The sequence below is a fragment of the Varroa destructor genome, unplaced genomic scaffold, assembly GCF_002443255.2.
Source record: "Varroa destructor unplaced genomic scaffold, Vdes_3.0 BEIS01000005.1, whole genome shotgun sequence".
Taxonomy (NCBI): Eukaryota; Metazoa; Arthropoda; class Arachnida; order Mesostigmata; family Varroidae; genus Varroa; species Varroa destructor.
The window spans coordinates 21,028,723-21,056,526 of record NW_019211458.1 but is presented as its reverse complement, the minus strand read 5'-3'; the positions used below and the strand labels follow the sequence as shown (position 1 = coordinate 21,056,526).

The 27,804-nt window shown below is 46.4% G+C and overlaps 2 protein-coding genes across 15 annotated transcripts in view; one reads left to right on the top strand and one right to left on the bottom strand.

Moving 5' to 3' along the window:
• LOC111251811 (transmembrane emp24 domain-containing protein 7-like) overlaps positions 1–27,804 on the top strand; it is a 154,496-nt gene that overhangs the window by 58,264 nt on the left and 68,428 nt on the right. The gene's annotated exons all lie outside the window — the stretch shown is intronic.
• The window catches only part of LOC111251810 (homeobox protein Meis1-like), a 110,542-nt gene that overhangs the window by 34,932 nt on the left and 47,806 nt on the right, over positions 1–27,804 (bottom strand). For 5 of the 6 annotated variants that reach the window (XR_015328867.1, XR_015328868.1, XM_022808840.2 and 2 more), the window contains exons 4-6: positions 22,803–22,904; positions 15,162–15,306; positions 175–216 (exon numbers count right to left, since the gene is read on the bottom strand). Coding sequence is in view for 4 of the 6 variants with exons in the window: in XM_022808840.2 (XP_022664575.1) it covers positions 175–216; positions 15,162–15,306; positions 22,803–22,904 (289 nt within the window). In the remaining 2 variants the exon portion in view is untranslated. The remainder of the gene's footprint in view (positions 1–174; positions 217–15,161; positions 15,307–22,802; positions 22,905–27,804) is intronic. The other variant, XM_022808841.2, reaches the window with a different exon arrangement.

Below are 27,804 nucleotides of genomic sequence, written 5' to 3'. Positions count from 1 at the left end.
AACCCCAGCATTTTGCACCTGTTGAACGCAAGTGTTCTGTATTGAAAGTTCGATATAACAATTACAATACGTGAAGATTAGTGGAATCGAACTCTTCACATGGAATACTGGTAGCGAAACGTCAAGTCTGATCGGTAGATAGATTCTACGCAGCTTGCCGAGAATAGCACTTACCTGTGCTCAGAGGTGACTTGTATCCGTAAGACAGACATTCACCTGCAAGCACAGAAAGCACACAGGTTAGAGAGTGAGACCCTTTTAACGATATTAAAAAACAGCTTAACAGCAAAAAAGTTAGAATTTGGTAAGGGTCATATCTCAAGCGAAAGGTGACAAAGGTTAAAAGCTCAAGGTAAATATATCTTTCTCTAATTCAATGATATCTCGACAGAAGTACTGGAGGATAGAATATACTTTCGGGTCCGTCTCCATTAGACCTCAGACCCACCGCTTCCTTTAAGTCAGAGCATAAAATCAAGTCAGGATTGCTAAGACAGTCACAAAATCCTTCTAGACTAAAAAGCAACCAATTTACAAATTTCGGCCTGAATTTCAGCTATTTCTACAAATAAAATTGTACAACGATGGAACCCAGTCAGTTCCTGACTTCCAAAAAGAGGGTCAACAGCAAAATATAAAAAATAGGTTTAGAAACAACGAAAAATAAATAACAAAACAATCCATTGAAGCTCAAAGCTTACAAAATTGCTTGTTTCACGCTTGCTATCAATCAAGTCCTATGGAGTAATAATGTTTGTCCTCTTGTCACAATGTTTCGCTCATCATCTGGCATTTTCGCTCTTCTTTTGTGCGTCTTGCACGTTCTCCTTCTTTGTCGACGAATATTTTTTTTTTAAACGAAATAAATGTCAAAGAATAGTGGTTCTTCTTTACAGTCGACAGTTGGCAAATCAAAAACAAAATATGCTTGCTCGATTGATTGGTACCGGAACGTGCGGATCGGAAGTACTGACTATTCCTTCGATCAGCGGTAAGCTGGAGCACCACGGCCAGTGAAGTCCTAGTGGCTAATGTCGGGAGTATAAACCCAGGTATTTATTTCGCAATGCATTCTGTGACGGTGAGATTAAATAGTGCTCCGTGTACAGCGGTCCGCAAATCGATACGCTTGTAGGTGCCAACGTGTATGTCTGTTTGCCCGTCTGTGTTTGTATCACTGTAATCGACGGCAGCGATGACAAAGAAGGCGTTAAAAACAAGTCCAACGTCAAACGCCAGCGCCGTAAAATCGCCTCGGCGTTGCTATCAGCCCATCGTCATTCCGCCGCATCCTTTACTATGTATTAAGTATTGATACTAACTCGGGCGCTGTTGTTACTGAGGTAAACCGCAGACGGCTACTGTTGCGAGCTGATACAACTCGGTCTATTACGGCTGATGTCGCCCGTGCGGCTCCCGTCGCTGCTGGTGCTGCTACCATTCTATTATGAGTGTCTGATGGCTCCCAAAAAACAGGGGCGGAGTAGCGCATGGATTCAAGGTACAATGTACTGTACATTTACGCTAACTTATGACAGCTACCAACACTTAGCGTCGTGCAAAGACACACACACACAAACACACATAGATATTCATTCCGTCAGCCAGCGGCTTTAACCATTTCGACAAAAAATATCAGCCTTTATCGCCGGCACCATCAATAGCACATAGCAGTCCCAATCATAACATCGATTAAGAAACGACTATAAAAACGATGACGCCAGCCATAATCAGGCCTATGTGACAACGTGGCCCTCACAAGAGGCCGAAAGAAGTCTGTTCTAGAGGTAAACATCACCAAAGAAATACGACTGACAAAAACGTTGCACGTTGACCGCCATAGCGCACGAGGGAAAGTGTCATCGTTGGAAGTGTGAGCCCTTTATACACACAGATAATGCAGATAGGGGCAACGATACTCAATATTTACGGAGCGTTTCCTTCAGTTTTTTTTTTTTTATATTCTCGTGTTTGTTGCTGACATTTTCATCGTCGTCGTCCGTTTTAGCTTCTGGTGCGTCTCTCGTCCAACGTGCAAGTATCTATTTTACTCGAACCATTTTTATTATTTTTATTGCTGTGAGGATCGCTCTCTTACTCGCTTATATTCGGTAGTTCTATTAAACTATTTGCGAGATCATTCGTGAATCATCCGTATCTCGCTATTAATCCTTGGGTAATAGTAAGTACTTTTTATCTTCATTGGCGTGTTCGTTTTCACAGCGCGTCGACTTTTCCTATCACGCTTCGGCCCGGTCTAAGACGTCCTCATGCACCGACACAGCCACAAAAGCAGATTTTCGGACTTCAATAGGGATTTTGTTTAGCAGATAGCGTTACAATAATTAAATAAATAACTAAGTAGGAAAAACACAAGAGATGATTAAAAGGAGCAGTGGATAGTCGCCAAAACAACGGCAACGTCCCGAAGAATTTCGTTGATCTGATGCGCGATTAGAGGCTGAAAAGATAGGCCACAGCAAGCCTCTAGCCGAGCGACTGCGTCCACTGTGCGGAGACACTTTTGACGTGGTTACAACGCTCACGTCTATACGTATATTTGCTTCTATCTCTGCAGATAGCTAGCTCAGCTCGATTCTACATAAAGCCACTACTCGAAGCAGAAAAATACGAAACAGACAGTGAACACTGGGTGAGGTAAAGCCTCTATCGTCTTCCGCTCGCCTATAGAAGCTTGATCAGCGCAATGGTACGAAGATTTTTGGTAGATATTGTTTCTCAGTTATGCCGGATTTACTGTTCGTAGATCCAACTTAGATACATAGACCTGCACAAACATAGGCACACAGAAGCAAGACTGAATTGTCAGGGAATCTTTCGATTGCTGAAACAAAAGATTCCTGTGTGCCACGGTATTTCTACCGATACCGCGATGAGGTCGTTGACTATGAAGGCGAAAGTTTGGAGGGATCATGGGTTAGCGGCGAGGGTCATCGCCGACTCGATTGACGGTAAACCTGTGGGTTATTGATGATACATACATGCACGCTAGATGAACAATCCAATATATGTAACATTTTACCTTGTAGTTCTGTTGACCTAATACCTCGAAGCCAACGCTCACGCAAAAGTGACTCCGCCTTAGCGTACGGTTGGAGCCTATCCTGTAAGTAACTGAAGGATAGAGACAAAGGTTTGTGCGCGACACCAGCGAACGCAAACCTATTGCCCGTATGAGGTCCCGGACGGATAGCGCCGTTCGAATAACTTATGAATACCGTCACAATCATTATCGTTTCATTTACTTCATGAATTTTCGCTGCGTTGCCTTACTGCTTAGTTAGTTGGCTAGCTAAGTGTGTTACCTAGACGCCATTCACGTGACGGAAGCCGTCATGGGGGCGGACAGCTGTGTGCGGCACTTCAACATGACTCGAAGTCAATCAGTCTGACAAGGCACTTACGATTTCTAGTCAGTCCAATACAGTTAGTTACAACTTACGAAGAAGCCGTCACTAATGCCGGTACATCATATTGCGTCAATTACCGCAAAAAAGGGCAAAGGTCGATCGGGCGCTGCGAATCCTGGATAAACCTGTTTTTAGATGAATGAAGCCTCCGAAACGCAGAAGCAAGGAAACAGCAAGTCCAGATGTCCTTAACTACTTAGTCATACAACGGGTAGTACTTTTTAGTCTCAAAATGATGCTGGATGAAACTCTATTGCGTTTGCAGATGTGCCCGATGCTGTAAGTTTACATGCACTTCGTAATAGGAAAAAAAAATCCCGGCCATTTTAAATTAACGTTTGGCTCTGATGTGTCGATTATAGAGCTATAAGGCCGCATCAGAATAGGCCACGCATTACCTCGCTCAATATTTTTCCCTTATATACTGGGCGTTCCCCATTGAAGCAGTTTCGAACAATGGTGACTGGCTAATACCGCTACCACGCCCAGATTTGACGCGGTATAAAGTAGGAAAGTCATGTCTCAGTAAATTGGGGCGGTTCCCCAACTAATTTCTTAGCCTTCCTCTTTCGATAGCTATTTTGGATAATACTAATAATGTATGCATAATTTTGCAAGATGTCGTTCCTGTACAAGGCATTTTAAAGCTGGTCCCTCTTTGATGGTCATTTTAGACATCATAGTACGTTGATGTTTTAACAGTAAAATAAATTTGAAGCACTTCAAGGATTATCGCTATTTTTTTTTCTCCAAGAACTTATTTTGGACATTTTGTCCTAACGTCCTTTTCGAGTTGCTATCACAGAGGTGACCAATGATTAGTTACTTCAATACTTAAGGCTACTTAGGGCCATTGAAAAGAATGCACTAAATATTCAACGATCCTATCAAACATCACATCACTGTAAGTGTTGACATTTATACATAAGAAGGACAGCGGCAGCAACAATAGAGATCGTGACTAGAACCCACCGTTCCTGGTAAAGTGACCATGATTGCCGTCTCATGTCGTCTATCGAACGCAGTGCGTTCAGTTCTGTAACATTATTTATCTGTGTCTATCCTGAGTTGTGCGCGTTTGATTGAAGACGGAGCTGAGTGAAGCTAGCTGAGAGGCCTATTCAACCGACATGCGTACGCCTTCTCCCACATGATTATCATAGGTGGCAAGGCGCACCGGCCATTTGGACTGCCGTATCTGGTCTACAAGCTTCGTAGCTATTTACACGACGTTAGTAGTTTGGTCGGCTCCACCTCTCAATTCCCGCTCGTAGCTATGTACTTCTTTGGCATCCGTTGCCTCGGAGTTCGGCAACACATGCACAGACAGACACTCATCGAACGACTGTGGGTCGCGCTTGCCACCGAGATCGACCATACAACGCTGAGTGGACGAGGGCCGCTCGTCGTACACTGCTCCGACGCTTGGAGCTGTTGTCACTGCCGTTGCTACTGTCACCTTCAAGTGTTCAGCCGTTGGACTAGACCAGTTCGAACTGGTACGGCCGCTGAGGACCGCGAAGGCCGCCCAGGTTTCTGGAGTTGGGAGCCGACGAAAAGACAAGTCGGTGGAGCGCGCGAGCCGAAATAGTTAAGTAGTTTCGCAGTCGCACAGAAAACGCTCGATCGATCGCGTACTGTGCTATAAGCCCATGTTGTAGTTACAGTGACGAACTGAGGACTGATGACCATGTCATTATGACAGAGGAAAAGGGACGATTCGTAGCGGCTGCGTCGAGCCCACTTCAGCCCGGCCCGACCCAGCCGAGGCCAGGCCGGCTGATTCAGCAGCGAGCAAGCGCTCCCGGCTGAGATCAGCCAGTATTATATAGTAAAAAAGATAAGCGGATTTGTACGAATCGGCTTCACCCGCTAACTCAACGGCCGACTTACTAGTCAGTTGTTAGCTGTTCACGCCATTGCCGAACAAGCTAAGATATGATAGATATACCGATGTGTTATGTGATTGGTGTATTGATAATAGGTTAGCACGCTTACTGAGAGGCTAAGGACACAGTAGCGCGTGGAGCTGCTGTCAAAAAGTGCCGTTTACTATTTTTGTCTGCGTCGCATGTTACTGCCGCTTTTAGTAGTCCAATAGGATTGACAGATGGATGAACAAGAACAAGACGAGCGGGCTGGACAAGCAATAATAGACCGATGAAACACTATAATCAAAGGCCGCTCGCCACTCATACAGGGGATGAAGCTCCAGATTGACCAGGTCCAACTTAGCAAATTGTAATAGCCCGTATAACCTTCGAAGGTTCGTAACTCACAACAACCCCAATCAGAGAAAATGCGCGAGCAAACGGGTAGGACAGATAGTGATGATGATGATAATAGTAGTGACAATAATAACGAGGGGTAATAATGAATGAGTGAAGAAGTCGTTGTGACTGTTTCAGTCTCGACTATATTTATTCACACATTTGTTATTATGGCTGATTGAAATTAATCATGTAAGCAACGAGTAGCGCAACGGTCTCCATTTTAGAGGGGAACATCGTCTTTGACGGGGAAAATTGTTCTTAGAACTATGAAAAGCTTACGTTATATAATGCTTTTGATATTAACACGTATGATAGAAACAAGATGTCCATTATTAGTAGGTGTATCCTGGTAGACCAGCTTTATTCTGGGGAATATCGACAAAAATATCTATCCTATAAATCCCTATTTGGGTTCCATTTATACTCTTGGAAAATTTCATATGTCTTTTCCACCGTTCATTCAGCCTTGGGCTGCTGATACACTGCTGGCAAAAGCGGTTGGCGTACCATTTGCCCTCATAAATAATACGGCACGTGTCCCTCCCTGTCGGCCATTTTGCCCTGGGCCCGGAAGTGGGGATCGTTTCAATTCCGCTAGCCGCTGTATGAGCGCACCGCAGTTGGCCCTCGGTGGACGGCTGCAATGGAATCGAATCGGGGTAACAGCGACAGCAGGACTGGCAGCAACGACCGCTAGCCTCAACTAATGCCAGGCCCCTCGCTATGTCCCGACATGCAAAGGTAACGCGAGAAGCCCCCGGCTGCTCGGGACCCCAAGTCGAAGTTTTGCAGACCGTTCTACCACTGCAAACCGATCTGATCTAGGCCAGGCAGTAACCCTCTTTCTTCATCGGCGCCACCACTCTGAGATCCGGCAATACCGCTTTATGTATTACGATTGGTAGGCTAACCAAGTAGGAAACGCGCAATGCAAAAAAGGACATAGACATACACTCACTCAGGGCGAAAGGCACCCAGATACGAAATGGGATCGCCATAACTCTGCTAAATGTATCCGGTAGATAGGATCCATGAAGAGTCAACTTCGAGATATTTCTCCTCAACTCTGCCAGAGATTGTCCTTTTTTTTGTTGGCGGAGGAAAAGGAATCCATTTGCTACTTCTTATTTATTGCTGCTTCTGCTGATGCTGCCGTCTAGAAATGTGACGACGTCTCTGATGCTGTCATCGTTCGTCCTCTCTAGGAACAAGTGGCGGCATGTTTTTATAAAGGGCGAAACTGGACCGAAACCCTATTTTTCCTGCGTGTTATATACAGCAAGATATGAGCCACGAGGCACGAGTGTATAGATCTCTATCAGAGTTAATCAACTCTATAAAATTTATAAAATTATAAAAATAAAAATAAAATCTATAAAATTCTATTTGATTAGTGTTCAGTGACACTGTCTTGATAATCCTGTTGCACGCCATGGAAGTAGGTTATTTATACCTTTGACTTGGATACGCCGTGCGAACTTACGCCATTTGTCGAGTCGTCTGTATGTTTAGTAAGAAATTCCGATTCGCGCGAAATGCGCAAACTACGATATATTTTGTTAATCAGCAGTTTCACTTTATCCAAGTGCGACCAGGCATAGAATTTGCATCTGGATTTGTTCCTCCGTGTCTAAGATCCGAAAACAAATGGGAAACAATGGGTTGAATCAGAAATGGCCTTGGGCATAGCTCGTCCAGGCGCTTCTCATTATGACTTCGTTGAGTACCCATATGGTACCATATTACGTTGAAAAATGACACAATATGGACGCAGACAGCCAGAACACTGCAGGCAAGGCGACAACAAAGCGCCGCCGCTGTCGCTTCGAAAACAAGCATCGACTGCCCAGATGGAATAGGTACTCTATGTATTCCGCGCTGGCTTCGTGACCTGTCGCGTGGATTCACTTCTTGCGTACTGTTCCTACCAGTTCAACTGAGCAAGCGTTCGACAGGTAGTGAACCTATCGTACTGCATATATATAGATACATATAGCGTTCTAGTCATATATATTGCTTCATGATTCAAGGCTTCAGTGATAAACAACGCTTGTTTGATTAACAAACGACAAACATGCTAAACGGATGTTTTGATCTATTCCTGCTATTCAGTCGTTATCATATGCAAAAAGGCACTGCATTGTTTCGCTTTTGGTGTCAGACCGGGTAGACAGCTGCCTGTTCGGCATATTTATATAGTCAATTATTTTTCGGGGTCAACTTCGACGACAACAACGATAACAACAATGGTAGACACACCCGTATGAGCTCCGTGTGCTACGGCGTATATAGGGCAAAGCTCGCCTACATTATGCCCTTCGGCAACGTTGTGATTTAATTAACTTTTATGTAGTAGCATTATTGGCGAATCCGTTTCCTGTCAGAATTCTGTTGTTCGCAGCGTATAGAAATGCTTATGCTTAGCCTCCATCGTAGGTAAACGTAGTTTATAAATAAATAATCGATAAAAGCTTCTTCCTTATTGCTGGAAGCCATCTTTGAACTACTCGTATCTGTTGATAGCAGCAAAAATGCAACCCTTGAATACCCATTTCTCGAATAATATGTCCACTGTCGATTTACAAAGCTAACATTTAGACACCTAGTTATTTGGACGGATTACGTCCAGTAAGAAAACGTACTAACAAGTACATCATTGCGGGAGCCACATTACTGCAATTATGTAGGCATATATATACACAGGAAATTACACACAAGTAAACAATATCTATTGTTGGCTATATGGGCCCTATATGGAGAGATACTTGCCGCTGTATGCCAGGCCACAACTCAATGGAAAACATCCGGGCAATTACGCACGATTCCGAGGCGTGAGCGATAGCAGTGGCCAACGAGACGAGCCTTTCAGCTCCAACAAGGATAGTTATGTATTTGAATACAATAGCGGAAGGATCATGATTACCACATGTGTCAGCCATTTTAATCACTATCTGTCGCTTTTGACTGTCACGCTGTGGGCAGGACACTGATCGGATTAAAGGCGTGCATCGCATCTATTTTGGCCTCATACTGCGACGCTACGTAGAATAGGACTCGCGCTCACCTTAAATAGACATACATAGTTTTGCTTCGCTACTATTACCAAATACGATTACCTCCGATTATTATTACCAGACACGACGTTACTCTTCTGGCAGATCTGCTTTCCAGTGCTGCTATCGTATCAGAAGTTACTCCGCGTACATGTAATGTTTACTGATATGACTGTAAGGGTTGATGCGCTCCAATAAACATTGTTCCTTGCTGAAACATAGTAAAGTCAAGTCTTGGTCTGGTACTTTGGAGTAAAGTCGATATTCTATCAAACTGTACCCTCTCTCTGGCTACAAACACGCGCCCAATGGCGTTTTCAAAAAGTAAATAGACAATGGTGCTTTTGCGCCTAGCGCCTGCGACGAACGCCAGTGCCTGTAGAAGCAGTAATATGGAGTGGTAATTTACCTGTACGCGCCACGCATGAATACCGCACAGTTGTCATAGCCGACGGGTGCACGTAAACGGCCCAAATAAACACAACCCAATAGGATGCTAAACCCATTGGCGAATCAGCGGCGACTAAGTTCGTCCTTGCTGTTCCGCTATCATTGTCATCCGACATGTTTTTAAAAATTAAATATATATGGTTGAAGTCACGTTCATCTATTATGCAACAAAATTTGTCCTATTTCTAAGACGTTTATCTTCTATGACACATGGTTGCGACCCCACGTCACGCGAAAGCTACCATAATTAATACATGCATTTGTTTTAGTCCTGCGTGACTACTGCTGCAGACGTTAGTGTAGATCCTTGAATTGTCCTTGTTAGCGGAAATTAGCTGGTTGAGCTTTTTTGGATATGGCAGCGCGACTGCTCGAAAGCGAAAGTACTTTGATGGACGCAACGATACTATATAGTAGATGGTACCACAATGAGTTCCGGTCACGGCGTTATGATTTAAAACGATTTGTTGTGATGTAGAGATTTTCAATCAATAGCCTGAACAGCATAAAAGCATGAATACAATCTTTTTTGATGAAGTGTAGCTGAACGACTACTGATTGGTCTTTATGAGGTCGACCAAGCCGATAGAACAGTCTGTCGAAACTTCACCAGATCTGTATTAGTTTATTGCCTTCAGCGTGTACAGCACGTGGATGAGAGCACTCACAGGCAGGTGACATTCTCACAGCGGGAACCCCCGCGAAAAAGTGGTACACGAGAAGATCCTGAGAGATCGGCAAATGGAACATGCTTTTCGTTTAAGCGACGTGTATTCTCTCAGGGTCACTTAGATCTAAGCGTCCTCTTAGATCCGAGCTGGGCCAGCGAGTTATCAGTGGCTATGCCAGCAAGGAAAATTTTGCAACCTAAAACGCTCGCTTCTTCACAGAAGCCCATATTTCGACAAGCGGCTAGTGAGGAAGGGGCGGATAGTCTCAAGCCCATGCTCTCAGCTCATGCTGAATGGTCTCAAGTTAGAAGGTCGCTAGTTGACTCACTGGCATCTCTCGATGGCCACCAGCTTGAAAGAGGTGTCCGTAAAGGCCGAGTTGTCGAAAGTAGAACTTTAAGTCGGCAGAGTTATGGCCGCCACATATTGAGCGAACGTGACAAAAATGATTCTCATCTATTCGTCTGTAGGTAGTGTTTCGTTCATTGGCTACCGGCATTGAGCCGTTGGTTACTTGAACCCGCGGCCGAGATATCGAAGTCGGCTTTCTGCGAAAGCCACCCAACCGACCGCGTCAAGTGGCTTTGCCTGGAGGAAACACGAACAGCTCTAGATACAGGTACAGAGAATTGTTTTCTCCTTCCGCCATTGTGCTTCCAGTGTTCGTAGCATCGTAGCTGCGTGCCAAAAACATCTGACTGTAAAAATTCCATCCGTAATCCTAGGTTAAGCATTACGGTTCAGCATCGCGACAAATTTTCCGGAGTGCCACTTTTTGGCTTAGAACAGCGGCGTATCTTCAGGAGAGACCCAGACCCAAGTACGGGGATTAACAGGCGCAGTGCATAGTGATGTTTTGAACACCGTGCTAAAATTCCGACGACATAGAACCATGCCTGTTTTCTTTTCGCCAGTATATATGAGCCTGAAAAGTTTGCTGCCAGCAGCCGCTGTGTGGAAGAAATTCGTTGACTGGCCAAATTTCGCCAAGCGACAGAAATGTGACCGTGCAGAATGGGATGATGACGACGACAACAACAACGACGACCACGACGGCGAAAATGACGGATCAAATAAAGAACAAATTCGAATGAGTCGAATGGCCGTGTGGAATAGCAGCGGGCGAACGACATTAGGCGAGACCATCAGGTCGGTTCTACGAGTGAGAGACAGATGAAAAAGATTCGCCAGATCCACTGAATACGATAAGGTCAGACGACGAATGCGACCAAGAAGAGATCCGGTAAAAAGTAGAGAAAGCAGGCGAAATTAAGCTAGCGTTGGCAGGCAGTTGTTGGTAGCCGCAAATACCCGCTGCCTGAGTCAACCCAGAAGTACAACGGGAAACGTGACGAGGAAGAAAAAGATACTGGAGGCAGCCAAAGAAGCTGGAGGGAGAGGCTAAGGGGTGCAGAAAAACGACAAAAAGTGATCCCCTGCGGGGAAGCCGCCACTACGGCTGCTGATGCTCAGAAGGGATGAAAACAAGAAGAAACAGAAAACGAAGCTGAAGCCGAAGCCAGGAAAAGACAACGCCACCAGCAGCTAATGCAAGCAGAGAGCGTTACGAGCCCGTCGAGATGCGCGAGAAGAGCCTCCGTACGAAAACAACGATAGTCAGTTTTCATTCCGTTCCGTACGAGGGGCTGGCAACATTCTCTGGCTGCAGTCTACGTTCTCATACAGTCGCATGTACCTAGCTGCGGCGTCTTCAACTAAATTGTCGCTCTGAAACTATTCGTCGCCTCAGAACTCCGTTCCAAGCCGCCAGAAGAGGAAGGCCGCTTAAGGCTCATTGAATGCTGTATTAGTTCACTGTATAGAGTTGTTTTCGCTGCTGCAGTCGAACCACAGTAGCGGACTCAATCTCTTTTCTTGCATTCTATTGATTCGAGCCGTTCAAATCACCTATCGATTCGATGCTAAATCATGGTTGGCTTAAAAGTCAGTCGACTTGTGGTTGACCGGTAATGGCAGAAGCAGGCGCCGTGGTACTACACAAAAGGGGCGCGAGACGGTGACCGCAAGCCGAAATGTGTTAGAGTGAACAGCATTTCACCAGGCGAAATGAGAAGGTCCGCCAGAGCGGTCCTCTAATACAGGAATAGATGCAGGACTGAACCAAAATGAAAACGAACAGAACGACTCGAAATAGGACTCTTTTATGTTGCACTTCAGCGCGACAAAGCAGACTTTCGTCGTTTGTTGATTGCTTCGGGCGGCTGATTCGTGCCAAAGGGATTCGAATGGACGGGGGCAGGGGGGAAGGAATCCGACGGGGAATACACTAACGCGTGGACAAAGGTTTGAGCATGCGAGGCCGAACCGGGTTTTTCGTACCGAACAACTGTTCGAGGGTGGGGCCATCTTAGGTCCAGCCAAGAGTTAATGGCCTGCGATAGCCCAGTGGACAGTTGGGGTTCATCGCTACGATTTCGCTGGCGGGTGTGAAGCATCACAGCTGCGCGGGGTCGAAAAGGAAAACATGTAGATTTATAAGGTGACATGAGGCTTACGCAATTCTACGTCGGCCTGATTCGGCCTATGCTGGCTGGGTCTGGCGATGGTCTAACTTGAGTCCTTCAGATTTTCCTTGAAACGGTAGTTTACGAGATGCTAAACCTTGCAGTAGTATTGGGAAAAGTGGCTAATCAAGAAAACTACTTGAACAAAAGCACTGCCTACATCTGCCATATACAGCGACCGCCCGTACGCAATACTGATGCATGAGCATTGTGACACGCATTGAGACACGGTCTAGAGCGAAAAGGGGAAAACCAAATTATTACAAGAGACGTGACCGGAGCATCCATCGACTCGGTTGATATTGATCATCACGCCAGCGGCATACGTAATTTGTTACGACAACGTCACGTTCTCTTTTAGTGTTTTCAATTTTGTGGTAGAAGTTAGATGTGATGGTGGTGTTTGATTATTTGCTTCGACCATGAGCGTCACGCATACTTGTATTGGCACGTAATATTAACTAATAAGATGTTCGCTTCTACCGAAATATCAGCGCTACCTGAAAACTCCACGTTATGCTAAAGAGTTGGCTGATCAGCCACTGCTGTGCATGTATAGTACTCATCTTTCTAAGTATACGAGATTGCTTCTATGTAAGTGAGTTCTAAAGCCGGTAGCCAAAAGGGAACAAGCCAGTTGTTGAACACTAATGCCCAGACCAGTGTATATACAACCTTAGTCACAAGTATTAAGTAGGCAGAATAGGCTGACGCAGCTGTTATCGTCGACGAGGGCTTACACTAAGCTTGACCCAATATTCTTACTGGGTAGAATTGAGACGACGTCTACCAGTGCCATGCGGTGGCTTTGTGAGGTGTTGCCGGGATGGAAAATGGGTTGTTGTCTACAGCAATCTTCCAATAGACATTGCTATACCATCGTTTCAGCTACCTTTGTCGTTCCTTACTACTGCTCTCCGTATGTTGGCCGACAAAGCCAGGCTAAGCCAGGGCAGCTCCGCCGTCAGCTCCAACAAAAGATGACCAGGGCTGCAGCACTTCCTACCAAATTTAGGGTAGGCACATCTTGGTCTGGAGAATGGAAAACAGACCCGGGTTTAGGTGGGCCGGCAATAAGCAGGGCCACACGGTTATCAAAGTCAGTCTGACCCTGACAGTGGTCGTGCGCACTTTCGTCCGGGACCTCTGTTGGCAAAACTTGCCCTGTTGCCTGTTTTTTTTTTTTTATCTCGTCCCATATATCCCATTGTTATACCTGCCCTGTTGGCGTCAGCGCCATGAATAAAACGGGGTAAGCGAAAGCCGTAATGAATCACGCTGCCATGTTTATATACTATAGAGTGATCATAGTGTGTTACAGTGTTACGGTACTGACCAATTGTCTGGTTTTGGTATAAGATCAAATATGGAATTGCATTATATGATTACACCAGCTATGACACGTTACGTCTAGCGGCCTCGTAGTATAAGGAACGCTGATGGTTTCCGCCTCCCAGATTTCAGCAATAGAGAAAATAGTTTAAATCGCCTCTGATGCAAACACATATGCGGATAAGGTTCAGTAGGACAGACAGTTCTATAACTCAAACAGTAATTCAATCCCAATTAAAATCGTATAGGTTAAATTTATTTTCACTATAGCAAATTTGTTTTCTCCGATCTGTCTGCATACGTCGATGATTTCATCAGGTGATACGGAGTGACTGCGTTCCGAATCGGACGATATGCCACAGCCCATATCAAAGGGGCAGTCGAACGGTTTATGTTGCCAATTTTGATTCGAAATGACATTCAAGTGCTCATCAATAAGGACACAGCAACCGGGTTCAGTCATTTGTTCGAACGCGCGATCCATGGCGATCACAGCCAATAACATTAGCAGCATATGCGAACGGCCTATGCAGGTGCCACCTGGCTACTGCTTCCAGGCCTCTGCGCCATTGATGCCTTTGTCGTTGCTACTGCTGCACATCCGAGACAACAGCATTAATCAAGTAGCGTACCTTATGGTTTTATCTGCAGATATATAAAAAGCGAGTATATATATGTGTATCTGCAGATACACCGATCCTATGATAGCTTCCAGCAAAACAGGCTACCGTAAATCGAAAGCTTGTGTTCGGTATCGACGAGACTAGTTTTCGAATCCCATAGATCAGCGGCTGAAGCGCCTCCGCTCAAGAGGCCGCTGCGTGAGAGACACGATATAACTGGGATATTTTAAGCTTGTAGAATAGAACAGAGTTCGTAGAGAGTGAAGAGATACTAGCTGGTGATTTATGACCTTTCGTTGTTGTTGTGGAATCGTGTTCCCTATTGAGCGCGATGTATTTCTTGCTTATTGTTTGTCTTTGGTGGGAGGCAAGTGATTCGACAGGAATTTGATATTATCAATCTATGAGTACGCGCAGATATATAAGGTCCTACCGTAAAGCTGTAAGTGTTCGTTGCTAAATGTTCTTTGAAAAAAAAAGGAATAGAGCTTTTATTTCGGATGCCGCCGGAAAAATCAACATAGGGATCTAAAATGTTTCACAATTGTATCTTGAGGAAGCAAAACTGGTTTACCGAGTAGCCGCTTCGTAATAATTCCATCCGTATAGTTGTAATAACGACATCTTTATGAAGCTTTTAATTTTAAAAAATTGCTTTTGATACTAACAAAAACCACAACAACAATGGTGTCTTTATCAATCTCCAATGTCGCAGACGTGCGAGATGGTCACTCGGTTTAACCTGGATTAACAGGGATCTGGCGTTAGACTAAAAAAGTAAGAAAGCGAAATGTATTGCGTACCAGCATCGGAATTGTTGTCGGCCGAGTGTTGGCTTCCAGGCTGCGGGGGCATAATTGGTCCTGGGGTCCCTGCGGCCGACCCCGACGGAGAGCGTACGTCGTCACCCGTCGAACAATACGATCCAATCGACTGTGAGGGGGGACGCTAGAAAGACAAACAGAGACATAAATATTATCGCCAATGAGATATACTAAAGTCACTCAATGAAAATACAATTTTCGTCCAATGTCTTAGGGGGTCCTAGAGACGTATAGAACGTAATGGCAACTTTTTAAGGTATGCATATTCGCTGTCTACGTGCCCACTACTCGCGAATAGTTGTAAGCTTCTATTATTAATACCGTTACATTGACGAGCAGCTGCAAGATTCATGGAGGAAATGTTTCTCGTCAGGTTTAACTCAATGTTGCCTGTGACTCTTAACAGCGCACCATCCCACACCATCAGCCATTCAATTTGATCACCGCATTCTTGGCTTATAGCAAAGTGTTAACTCCTCGATCTTTTACCAGTTCTCCACTTTCCACGTTTCTTCTTTGGTAAAATCGATCGCGGGCAGTACAGTTGCAGTCCCCAATTTTATCGACGCTGAAAAACGCCGAAGTTCCTCATAGCCAGCTATCCAATTTACACAGGCAGCCCAATGCCCCCCCGAGTCCCTTCATCGCCTTCGACGTCGCATCATCTCGGCTAGTAGTTCCAGTTCTACCTTTTTATCGTTGGGGCCGTAGGCTTGATGGCAGTAACAACTTCACGGTCAATCAATTTCGCAGCGTCGTGCCGTGTCCTGCATTACTGCTGCTGTTCCTCTGCCGGTTGGTTAGATGCTCTATCGCGGTAGCTGTCGTCCAGCAACGCTTTCGCCTGTCGTCCGCTGCGGCTGCGATTGTGTTGGCCTTACCCAGCGCAACGAACGGCAGTTCAACTGGCTAGCCAACGATCAAATCATAAGCTAGCTATGATCGCTTGCCTGGTTCTGCTGTTGTCTTTTGGACAGCAGCTGCATAGACTGGGTCTGTTCATCCAGGCTATTTCACCGTGTAGCCGCGCCGATCTCCTAACGCGCGCGCGTTATGTTCTCATCTATTTCTGCCGGTCAAGACTCGTTTCTCCAGCAGCAGCCTTTTTAGAGGCCCCGCCGTTACGGCTGCTGTATCCGCTGCACATCGCCATTGCCGCTGCGGTGGTGGCGGCGGCGCTCACTACAATTTGAATGACTGACATAAACTATAATTTGAAGCGTCAGAGAGTGGCAGCACGTCAAAAAGGCTCGCTGCCTGGCTGGCGTCAGCAGTAGCCGGTGCTCAGCCACGATCGCATGGTCTTGTTGCCCCAGCTTGTTTCGATGCTGTTGCGTCTTGTTGGTAGAAAAACTGCTTGCTTTGATTGTACGGACGAGTCGAGCCTTCAGCGGCCGGCCGGCCGGCCGGCCGTCAGAACTAAATGCCAGGGCGCCTGTCTTGCGTTACCTGTCTCCGCTTGCCGACTGGAACAAACCGCGGAAACGCACGAGACCGAACTGCAGCATTTGCTATCACGTTTCTTGTTGTCGTCGTTGGCCTTCGCTCTTCGGACGCACGTCGCCTGGTTCGTTAATTTTGGTTGGCCTGCCACTCGGCGACGCTCAGCTGCCGACTCCTAGTCAACCGATCACTGACTGTTGACGACAGTGCCGGATCGCAGACCCGGCCGCTGTGAGTTACATTAGTAAGTGTTTGCGGAATGCTGGTAATAATGTCTCGTTTCGCTAGTTTGTACCGATGAGATGGCGCCCAAGCGTATGACAATGGGACGCCGCAAGCGTTTGCAACACGTCTGTACTATTTGCGTAGCTATGTAATTTGGTTTGGGCTTGAGCATTCTACAGCAACAGCAGTTAATAACCTGGTAATGAGAGTCATGCTTATCTTGTTGTTGACAACTTCTGCTGCAGCTGCAGCGTCCTCAATTCCCTTGGCTAGCAAACATTGGCGTTACAACTTCGTACATTTGAGCTCATGACGCGCGGCCATAGTTTATGAAAGCCCGTCCTTGCATGTTATTTTGTGACCTAGACCTATGCATCTATCTGTATGTGTAGCCCAGGGCACTATGTGCCTGCTTACTATGTGATAAGTATGATAAGTAAATGTATGCGCAGCTAGTTATGTCTATCTATCTCCCTGTCTGTCAGTCAGTCAGCTAGTCAGTATGTGGGACGTGTCCGTCATGGCCTCTTCTAACTTGATCTCGGCCGTAGCAGGGCCTTCTACAGCATGCTTACGTCCCCCTCGAGGTCTACTCTAGCCGTCCCCCTCCTTCCGCTTCTCCGTTCCCTTCTTGGCCACCGTCGCACGTCTCGTTTCCCTCTGCCGAGAACAAGAAAAAAGTAGATTTGTTTTTTCTCCTTTTCCTTCTCGACAACGGGACGCGAGAGAGTGACGGTGACGCTGCCGCTAATTTCACCAACTGCTCTACGCTATGATTTTCGGTGCAACGCGAATAGGTAAGGAATCTTAGATATTATAGAGAGAAAGACGGCAACAACAAAACTGTTCAGCAGTAGACGCGACCACCACTTTCATACTACAGAGCGATAGTCCACTGTAAATTGTGTGAGTTAGTTCGACTCGACTCGAATACGAAGACGCAGAAAAGGCCGCTTGAAGCATTTCCTCGGAAGGACAGACCGAACGTGATTGGCTCGCCGGTGGGTTTGCTGCCAGTCTGCCTGACAGTTGACAGCGCCCAGACAGAGGGCCACTTGGATGACGGCCTTACCATGGCTAAAACCTTAGACAGTTATTGCTTTTGTTGCGTTTTAAATGCTCAACGTGTACACCAGTGACCGTTGGTGAGTGTGTCTCACCGAGTTCTCCGTCAACGTAGTTCTGTTGAACTCTTACTGCCGACGCTGACGACTGTGCCGATGCCTCGATTCTGCCAGGAGTTAGAATGACGCATTAAAGCGCGGCGACGCAAGAAAGCTGCTCGACGCCATCGACTTCACGGTCACCAGCAGCAGCACCATACAGACTAGTGCTATTGCGCGACTCAGATGAGCTTTACATAGGCGAAGTCTGCGAATACTCAACGGTACCAATAACAACATAAAACCAAGACTAATAAAACGACTGCATAAGCGCCGTCGATGAATGAGTCTGGTCAATGAGAAAAAGTCCCCTAGCCCCTTTTGCATACACTGGGAAATAATGCCACAGAAAAGCCAGTCACTGGCAAGAGGTCAGTCATTGAGCGATGTCGGCAATTTTCTGCTATCTGATCTAATTGAGCTGGTGAGCCAAGCAGATATAAGCATTCGCAGACGGTAGCGACCAGCAACCGTCGCCATGTCGGTAACAGTTTGAAGCAAAATACTACTTCCTGCTTTATTCCTGCTGTTTGCAGATAGATAGTCGTTCAAGTTAGGACTACCTAACCGGCATGTGAGGTTCCAGTTCGTCGTAGCTGACATCAAGCAACAGACCGGTTTCAAGGCGTTGACCTGCCGGATCTAGCTAATACCTGCAACCGCAGTAAAATTGCTACATAACAATAACCACTTCGTTTTTCCTATCACTTCAGCTGCTGCGGTTGTCAACCGCCAACAACTGTCTGTCGCCCACCCGATGAGCGAATACAGAATACGCGCGATATCGCACCGCGACGTTTTGGCTCGCGCTGTATGACCAAACAAAGCCAATGATGTTGCATCAAATAAGGAGAGTCGTTAGAAAGAAAGATATATTGAGGGGGCGGCAAACAGCAGGCAGCCTCAACGGTGGTGGGAAGAAATACGCTATGTGGCACCATCCGTAAACCAATCCGACGTCGCCTGTTGATGTTACAGAATAAGCACAACTACATGTCAAGCGCATAGTGTCGCCAGTGGCGTCGGTAGCGAGAATCGTTGCTACATTTGGTGCTTGCCGACTGATTTAGCTAATTTCGAATTGAAAGCTAGAAAGGTCCGACGTTTTCCTACCCACCACTAAAACCCTGAAATAACGGAGGGGAGAACTAAAGGCCAAGTCACACTGAACTTCCCAGTCGTTTGAAGTGGCGACTTGGTACCGGGAACTGTAGCAGCAGCGGCAAAAAGCTATAGCAACATCATTGACGCACTCTCAGTTTACAATAGCAAATGACTCAACAATGGCTTAAATTAGATGGATTTCTTAAACTGTCTATGATGAGCACGACAAAAGCTAGTAGCATTAAGAAAAAAACTCAAATTAGAGTTTTTCCGATAGCAGTAATAATAGAAGATACTAAAAATGAATAAAGAGGATCAACTCCTGTGCGAATCTACCGGAAAAAAAGTGCTGAATGACAGATACAGGTCTCCATTTTGGCTTACCAACAAACTAATAAAATGGCTATGGCGCAATTTTGTTTTTTTTTTCTGTGCATTGTGTGCAAGCAATCTTTCGATAAAGCATCCTAGAAAATCCGACTTTTTAATTTTTGTTACCAAGTTTCTAGTTGTTCTGATGCCGGCGACAAAACAATGTACAGTGACGAGAGAACAAAGAAAAGAATAGTTCAGGTCTACTAGCTCACTATGCGAGTCGAACCTATACCTCTGGGTGTAAGGCGCCTTAATCCAGTACCATCTGTGTAGGACGAACTCAAACTATCGATTAGCAAAACACTACTGAAAAGAGCTAGCATCCATATTTCCAACGGCTTCTTTTTCAGCAGCAAAGCGGCTTGGGGAGCGCAATAGCAGCTGACAAACTTCAGTCTTCGTCAGCTAAATCACTTGAGGCATATCGGCATATGTTTTTCCCGTTGGAGCTTCTATATATTCGTATAGTTCCGTACATTGGCAGAAAGTTACAGGATTCACCATGTTCTGCCACGCCTGTGCAGACTTTAGGGTTCTGTTATCCAGCCGTCGCCTTTATCGTCATTGCTATCATCGTAACTGCCACTGCGGCTGCTGCTGCTGCTGCTGCTGCTGGTGTTACAGTTCTTCCCTTCGTCATCGAACAGTGGAAAGGAAATATAATTTGCGAGGAGCTGAGGGGAATCTGCCTACCAGGCTGCCTCATTGGTCCGTTGACTGCCTACCGGAGCAGCCATAGCAGAAACGAGAAAGTAGCGCAGACCCAACCCAGCCCAACACAGCTCTGCTGTGCCTAAAGCTAGCTGGGGTTAGCTGACCCGCCGGTCGCTTCTTCGCTCACTATTACACTGGCCGATTGCTGCCCGAGCCATCAGTCCTAGAACTGCCCGGCAACTCAACCTCAGGGCCTGCGCACCCCACTCTCCTCACTTTTTCTCTTTCTTCAGTTCTCTACGGCCCATAGTCTCTTTTCCTTGAGCCTGTCGTGTCCTCGGACAAGAAAGAGAGAGTGCTGCTGAGCAAAATGCGGAGAACAGAAACTGCGAGGAAAAAGGAGAAAAGAGGGCGCCACTATAAATTGCCTGTCACTTGCAGCCAGACTCCATCGTTGCTGAGGCTGCTGCTCTCCGCTCGGGGTTGGCTGACTAGCGCGCTCGCTAGTTTCCACTCTCCCCCCTCCCGCCGCCCCGGCGTCTTGCCGCTCCATCCCCGACTCCGCAGCCCTGCTTCGCTTAGAACCCCACGAAGCTTCATGGAAAGTTAGGGATTTAGGGGGCGTCTTCTAGTCGGGAGTTGAGTTAGTGGCAGCAATGGGGGGAACTGTCATGAGGGAACCTCTTTCTCACCAGCAGAGCTTCGACCACCCAACCAAGCTCTGGTCTCCCACATATACACCCAAGGAAAATCCCCTTCTGGGGTTCTATACTGCGAGCACTCCCGAAACCCACCCACATCCCCCCACTTCACAAAGATAGTCCTCCGTACTACATGTGAGCGGTCGGTGGCAGGCAAGGAGCAGCGACGCCGGGGCAAGATCTGCCTCTGCGTAGGCTTTGGTGAGTGGTGGGCGCTGCTGCCGCCCTGGCGACCACTCTTCATCCTCGTTCTACGTGGAAGGGATAGAGACAAGGGAAGCAATGCGCACCTTGTACAATGGAATAGTAGTAAATGGTACGGGGTGCTAATGGTAGCTAGGACGTACCGGCACGACACTGGCGCTCGTAGATCTATCCAGAACCTTCCCATTGAAGGGTGGTTGAACGCGTAAAGGAGCAAGCAGATCGACGACGCAAGTGTTCGGTTGCAAGTGGTAAACTCTATTGCAGATAACGCTGTGTCGATATGTCCATGGATTTTGCTAAACAATACATCGCGCCAAGCAGCAGTAAAATCAAAACCGCATTGGGTAAACAAAGAAAAGACAAATGGAATATTCTTGAAAATTTTGTGGAGACAGAAGGTCCCGAGGTTTTGGAAAATTTGTCATTGCTACGTAATTGAAGCCGCTGTTACTCGGTTAGGCGTTAGCCCGTCATAGGATGTCTTATGTAGAATAACTACATGCTCTGCATGTAGCATTTGCTCTGCGGAGAACCCCTCTATATCGAAAAGAGGTGGAGAGTAAAGATTGGATGAACGGAAAACAAGCCATCGCGCAATTGCTGATGTTGCCGAAAGTAACGCCATGCTCGGGTGCTACTGGACGATGGGTTACAGGGGCCAAGCGCAGAGATGGGGCACGCGACTTGCTCTCTACCCGGGTCGCAAACCGGAGCAAAACGAACGGGAAACAAATGGGCTGATGTGAACTAGCAATGGGAAAGCTTGGCTGACAAACGCTTGTGGCTGCTTAGGTATGAAGCAGAAACAGTAGACGCAGGAGACGGAGCAAGAGGACAGGAGGAAAATCCTTTCGCCCCCTCCGGCAGCGGCCATCGTCCATTGAGAAAAGGACGACGACGAACGAACAAGCACTTCGGCCCCACAGGCCAACCAACCGGCCGAGCAAATACGCAGGCAAAGCACGAGCGACGTACAGTTCACTAGGAGAAAACTGTGCCTAAGAGCCATCACAGTGTCAGTCGCTTCAACCAGCTAAAGCCAAGACGGGTAACGACCCATTGTGAGGCAGCGGTAAAAGCAGCAGCAGTCGCGACTTGACACTGCTGCTAGGTCAGGGCAGCGGTGTACTTGACATTCTATCCGACTGCCCAACGGGGAGGGTAATAGTGCCAGTGGCAATGGTGGTCACCCGTTCTTCACGTCGAGGCATACTAAGAAGGAACTCAAGAACAGACAGACACACCAGAAATAAACAGGATGAAAGGGATGTTGAGGAATTGAGACGTAAAGGTCGAGCCCGTCGTGTGTGCGGGGGAGGATCGCGGATACTGTGCACCAAACCAGATCGCATTGTGTCCAGCAATAAACCCACCTCCAAAAGAAATGACATGAGTGAAGGGGCGAGTGAACGAACGAGAACCGGCCATTAAACCAGGTTCGTTGACGGTACTGGCGACGGTGACATAGATCGACATTCAGAACCAAAGCCCTAAAGTTTTTGGCTAAGACCTGTATCTCCCTGTTGACCGGAGATTATATTGTGCGCTAACTGCTGAAAAAGGATGAAAATGAACTTGAGTGTAGAGTGTACTAACAGCGAAGTAGCAAGCCACGTATGCACTTGCATAGCAAACTCACCTGCTTATATGCAACGTACGCATTAAGTAGTACGACAGTACTACAGGGTATTAACGACGGCAGAACTATAAGGTATCCAATATTACTGCAGAGTAAGTAAGATACTTACAGAGTTGTTGTACTTCGGATACTGCCATGCGGAACCCACTGCCCGCCTATACGGGCTGTTGTCATCCTCGGCTCCCGGCTCGATGTCGTCCATTACGTAGCCCTATAATGAACGAAAAACGCCAAAAATATTAATTCATTAATACATTCTCCTATAGATTCCAATGCAAAGAGTTGCAAAAGTAAAGGCATATATATTTTATTTTATTGCGTTATATATTGCAAATACTCAAAACGGCTTAAAGCAAGCGACGTGCTCTAGTAGCTATTATCGTACGAAAACAGCTAAGCAAAGTTCCTTGATTTTGCGTTTAATTTTACTTAGCCCACTGAACTTCGTCTGTCTTCGCGCTAGTTATAGCCAGCCGAAGCACCTCCTGTATCCTATAGTGCACAGCATCCTTCAGGGTTTAGAAAAGAGAAAAACCCAGAGAATCAAGCACAGTGCAGGAGTCTCACAATTTTTACCGGGGGAACAACAACGAAGCTATCGCGTTGCGCTGCCGCCCAAAGCGCCTGGCTTGTTCGCTGTCTTGACTGCTTAGTGACTCCATAGCAAACGGCACCATCTGAACGGTCCGCGGACGAAGGAGACAGGCGCCTTGGGACTACAGTTGTTCCCCACATAAATTTTCCTCCCCACTATGCGAGTCAAGCGAGGATCTCTCACAAGCTAAGCACGGATCAGCTTGGTTCGACTATTGGTTCTCTTGGAGCAGGCAGGATCCCGAGCAAGCGACCGACTATTGCTCGCGCTAGCTGTGTTCTTCACCCCAGAGCCAGGCGGGCCGAATAAACAGGCAGACAGCCAGCCAGCCAGCCAGCCAAGTAGACTACAGTAGTATCATTGTGATACGAAGCAATATGGTACGTTCAACAGCGACCAAAACTTTGGAGAGGTTGGTCGGTCTAGGTGGACCGCTGGGTCTGGCGAGCAATATAACTGACGTTAAAAGATAACGTGCGTATAGAACTTATCATAGACAACTGTATTATTTATAAATGCGTTCAGACAATTCAGCGGCACTAAGTGTTGCATAATAGATAATAATAATGCAAAATATGGCAACTGAAAAAACATGTATTGTGTAATATATAAGAAAAAAAAATCAGTTACACTGTATCTAACCTTTATCTTTTATTATATTGGTAGCTAATAGCTTCATAATTAAAACAAACGGAGGAAGCTTTTACGCTGCTTGGACGCATTATGCATCGTTGCCTACTGAAGCCACCCACTCATTTTAAAAGGCTGTTTGTTCAAGTCATTTTAGCGTCACCTTATCTTTTATATAGTTAACCGTCTGCTTTTTATTCATTATCTGTGCGTTATCTGTTTCCGTCAGCCTGCTTTATTTCAGGAGCCATGCAGTTCTTTGAGTGCTTGCACCGCCGCCTGGTTTTTGGCCTATGCTTCCCCCAATTATTAGATCTCAGTGTATCCGTACTTATCGTTCAGAGACTTCGTCCTACTCCAAACCCCCCAGAACTACCCGGGCCGCCAGCCTAGCTCGTTTTAACGGCGATGATCTCGAAGCCAACCTCGTTTGTAGCATCTTTGCAGGCCCTTTCGTGTCTCGTGAAACGTTGTCTACGGGTACCAGTCTATGACAGAAACGGTAGTCCAGCAGCAGTAACCAGCAGGACCCGTTATCTCGTTGCCACTTAGAGGCCTCTTCAAGCTCGTCTCTGCTTGATTAGCTTCATGGCCTTCATTCCCGCCTGCCTTCAACTGACGCTGCCGCGTGATAGCTTAATAGATATGGCGACCGACTGCAAACACAAGATGAAGCGACAGACATCACCGAAACTGGTCCTGAAGGAGTATGGTGTGAGCCTAAGGACCTCTTTGAACTGATTCGGCTTATTATTAAAAAAAAAATGGAAATAACTGGTCAACTTTGACCTACTATTCTTACGATGTTTCCGAGCAGCATATATACAGAAGACGTTCATAAACTTACGCGGCTATGTCGCCGTAAGAATGATGCAGTATTTCTAAGAAATCCGATCTACAGCTGACTTGGGTATTCAGGGTGCAGGAGAAACCTTGCAAACCCAAATCCAAGAGCGTTTGGCACTGAAAAACGTGAAGCATTTAGCAGTTCCGAATTTCTATAGATTTTCATTTTTGCCAATGTATTTTGTGTAGATAAGCGGTTGTTGTTGTACTAGTCCAAAAGTAACTCATAAGACGAAGCCATCTTCAACTTTTCCCTTTTTATAATTTAAAATTTCCTTTATGAGGACGCAGTCGTGACCTATTTGCCTACTTAGGTTATCGACGCCTGATAGTTTAGGTTCAACATTAATAAGGCACTGTTATCAATGTTTTACTATAGCTGCGCGTTGCGACTGGGGTATTAGGAGGACACCGTACCTCTGAAAGCGTCCCATACAAGAAAGTGAAGCTCAAGGAGTGATGGTGGCTTAATCCTAGTTGTATTGGCTGGGGATAGCAAATCCCTACATGCGATAGACACAATAACACCAAGCGATGCCCTATCTGAATGCACTACAAGGATATGTTTTCTAAGGGATAAATACGATAGAAAAGCAGCTGGAGATCAGCTGGAGAACTGATCGAAGTTGCTTGTAGGCTAGACGTTGGATAAACGCTTATGGCCGGTGCAGACGTTTGCCGATGTACTTTGATAATTGTCCTTGCAAATGCTTCATGGGCTGAAACCGATCGGCTAATGAGATTGACGTCAGTAACACAAAATAATATTCCAGGCTGAAACTCTAACCGTCTAACAACTATTGCTACTAAGTCTTCAATGCGTCATACAATATACCTTTGTACGAATGATTCTCCATAACATCATGCCTCAAGTACAGCCATGAAAACCATTACCAAGACGTGGGATTAGGGAAGTTACGTCATACGGTTACATGAAATTAAATAGGTTCATATCACTTGACAGATTGCATATAACACAGTGTTACCACACGTCTTTGCTTTCTCACACGATGTGTTTCACCGTATTTGATGATTGCACACAAAAATATTCGAGCAACGTGACAGTGATTGATGGAAATTTAACGGGCAATTAACGTTTTAATATCAACGACGACGACCATGAGCTCAATATGAACATCCAAACTCCATGGCTTATAGGGCAAAGTCGCTTACATTACCAGGAGATTGGTAGATCGAAGTAACGGCGGCGGGCGGCGGGCGGCTCACCGGCCGTAGCGTCGTTGCTTTCGAGCACTAGGGGCTTTTGCGGTGACGACATTGTGGAAAAGAGGACTACAACAGATAGAGGATCTATAGGTCAAGCTACCCTGTTGTAGAGATGAACGACAAAACGAAGCGAACGGTATAAGACGGACGGCTTTCACCTGTGTGCGACGAGTTTTCGTCTTGGAGTTTGAGGACAAGCAAGCTGGTGACGACCATTGCAATTGCGATGGTAATTCTGCTGCTGCTAACGGCAGTGCTGCAATGATGATGGTACCGTTACGATGGCCAGGGCTTTCTCAAGAAACCGGATAGACGCCGGTACAGTGAAGAGTTTGGACAAAATGAAAATCCAATCTCGCCTGTCGAGACCCATGACATTTTCCTATCGGTTAGACGCAGCAGAAGAAGGTGGGAGAACTTGAGTAGCGGAATAACGAATAGTGCGGTATACGGCTTAGTCCTGGATAGGACAGGAGGGCAGCAAACAGCCGGGACTGGAGTAACTGGGGTCCTCCAATGGAGATCTACCTAGCTGGGGCCTGTCTAAAGGGGGAGTGCATTGTTCAAAAATTCAGGAGGATGTGCTTCTTCGCTGCCGCTTACAGGTCGAGGACATACTAAGACAGCAATCCCAGTAAAGTAACTCCAGCTCTGGATAGGATAGAAGCTGCCGGAAACATGTAAGCAATGGCGGAGAATAGGATTGACGACCGAAACGGGACCGAGAAAAATAAGGAGGCGCCAGCGGTCGCCAGCCACTTTTTCCGAATAGTTCCGCTAGGTTAGCAGCATCGGCAACAGCAGCTCACTCTGTTCGTTGGTATAATTAGATTGAACCTTCTAAGCTTCATCGACGGTTCGGCAGTTTGTTGGGAAAGGTGTCTGCTCAGGAGGTCTCAGGAGACAGATGGAGATAGAATAGCGGGAACAGCGCCAGAGAAGGAGATAAAAGGAGCGCGAGAGCTACCCCGGCAGGAAAAGTTGATCCTCAACTGTAGAGCAAACAAGAACGCAGCCAAGGTAGCAGGGCCTTCTACGGGCAGATAGACAGGCAGCTCGCCAATCGTTTTTACCTAGCTTATCCTTTTTGTTGAGAGAGGAAAGTATCCTTAGAACTCCTATCCGACTGTGGGTAGAGAGAGTGAAGCAAAAGTGCGCAACCCAATGCCGAATCAAAGCCAAGTGGAGCGGCGGGAGGCAAGGAGGCACCAACGTGCCTGCAGAAGTTATGCACACACGAACTACGACCACCACTGTCAATATAGTCACCATTGATGTCTCACTGGGTCCATACCATCGACGGATAAACATAGAGGTAGACAGCTCGACACATAAACGCTGACTGCTCTTATAGTACAGGCGATGTGGCAGGACGAGAAGCGAGGTGAATCCACCCGTCGCGGCTGAGCAAACTTCGCCGTGCTTTCACTGACTTTCTTCTCTAGCGGACTGCCACTAGCTGCAAGACGTGCTTGGTATAAGATAGAAGAAATCTACTATACGAATCAGGCTGACTTCACTAATACATTATCTATTCAACCAGCCATCCCAAGTGCTCGTTCCAATCGGCGCTACTTGACATCGATTCAGTAGTGGTTAAGACTAACGTCGGAGGGCAATTAATCAGATCCGAGTGACAGTGCTTCGTTTCGGTCGCTAAACGAATCCGTTAGACGCACCGCGTTTATAGATTAAGACTGCTGCGAGGTGCAAAGATTTGATATTTAGAATTTTTTCATACAGTCTTCAACGTTCTGATGCGTGAACAAGCCTTCGAAATCACTTTGTTAGTACAGCATAAAGGCCTTCGATT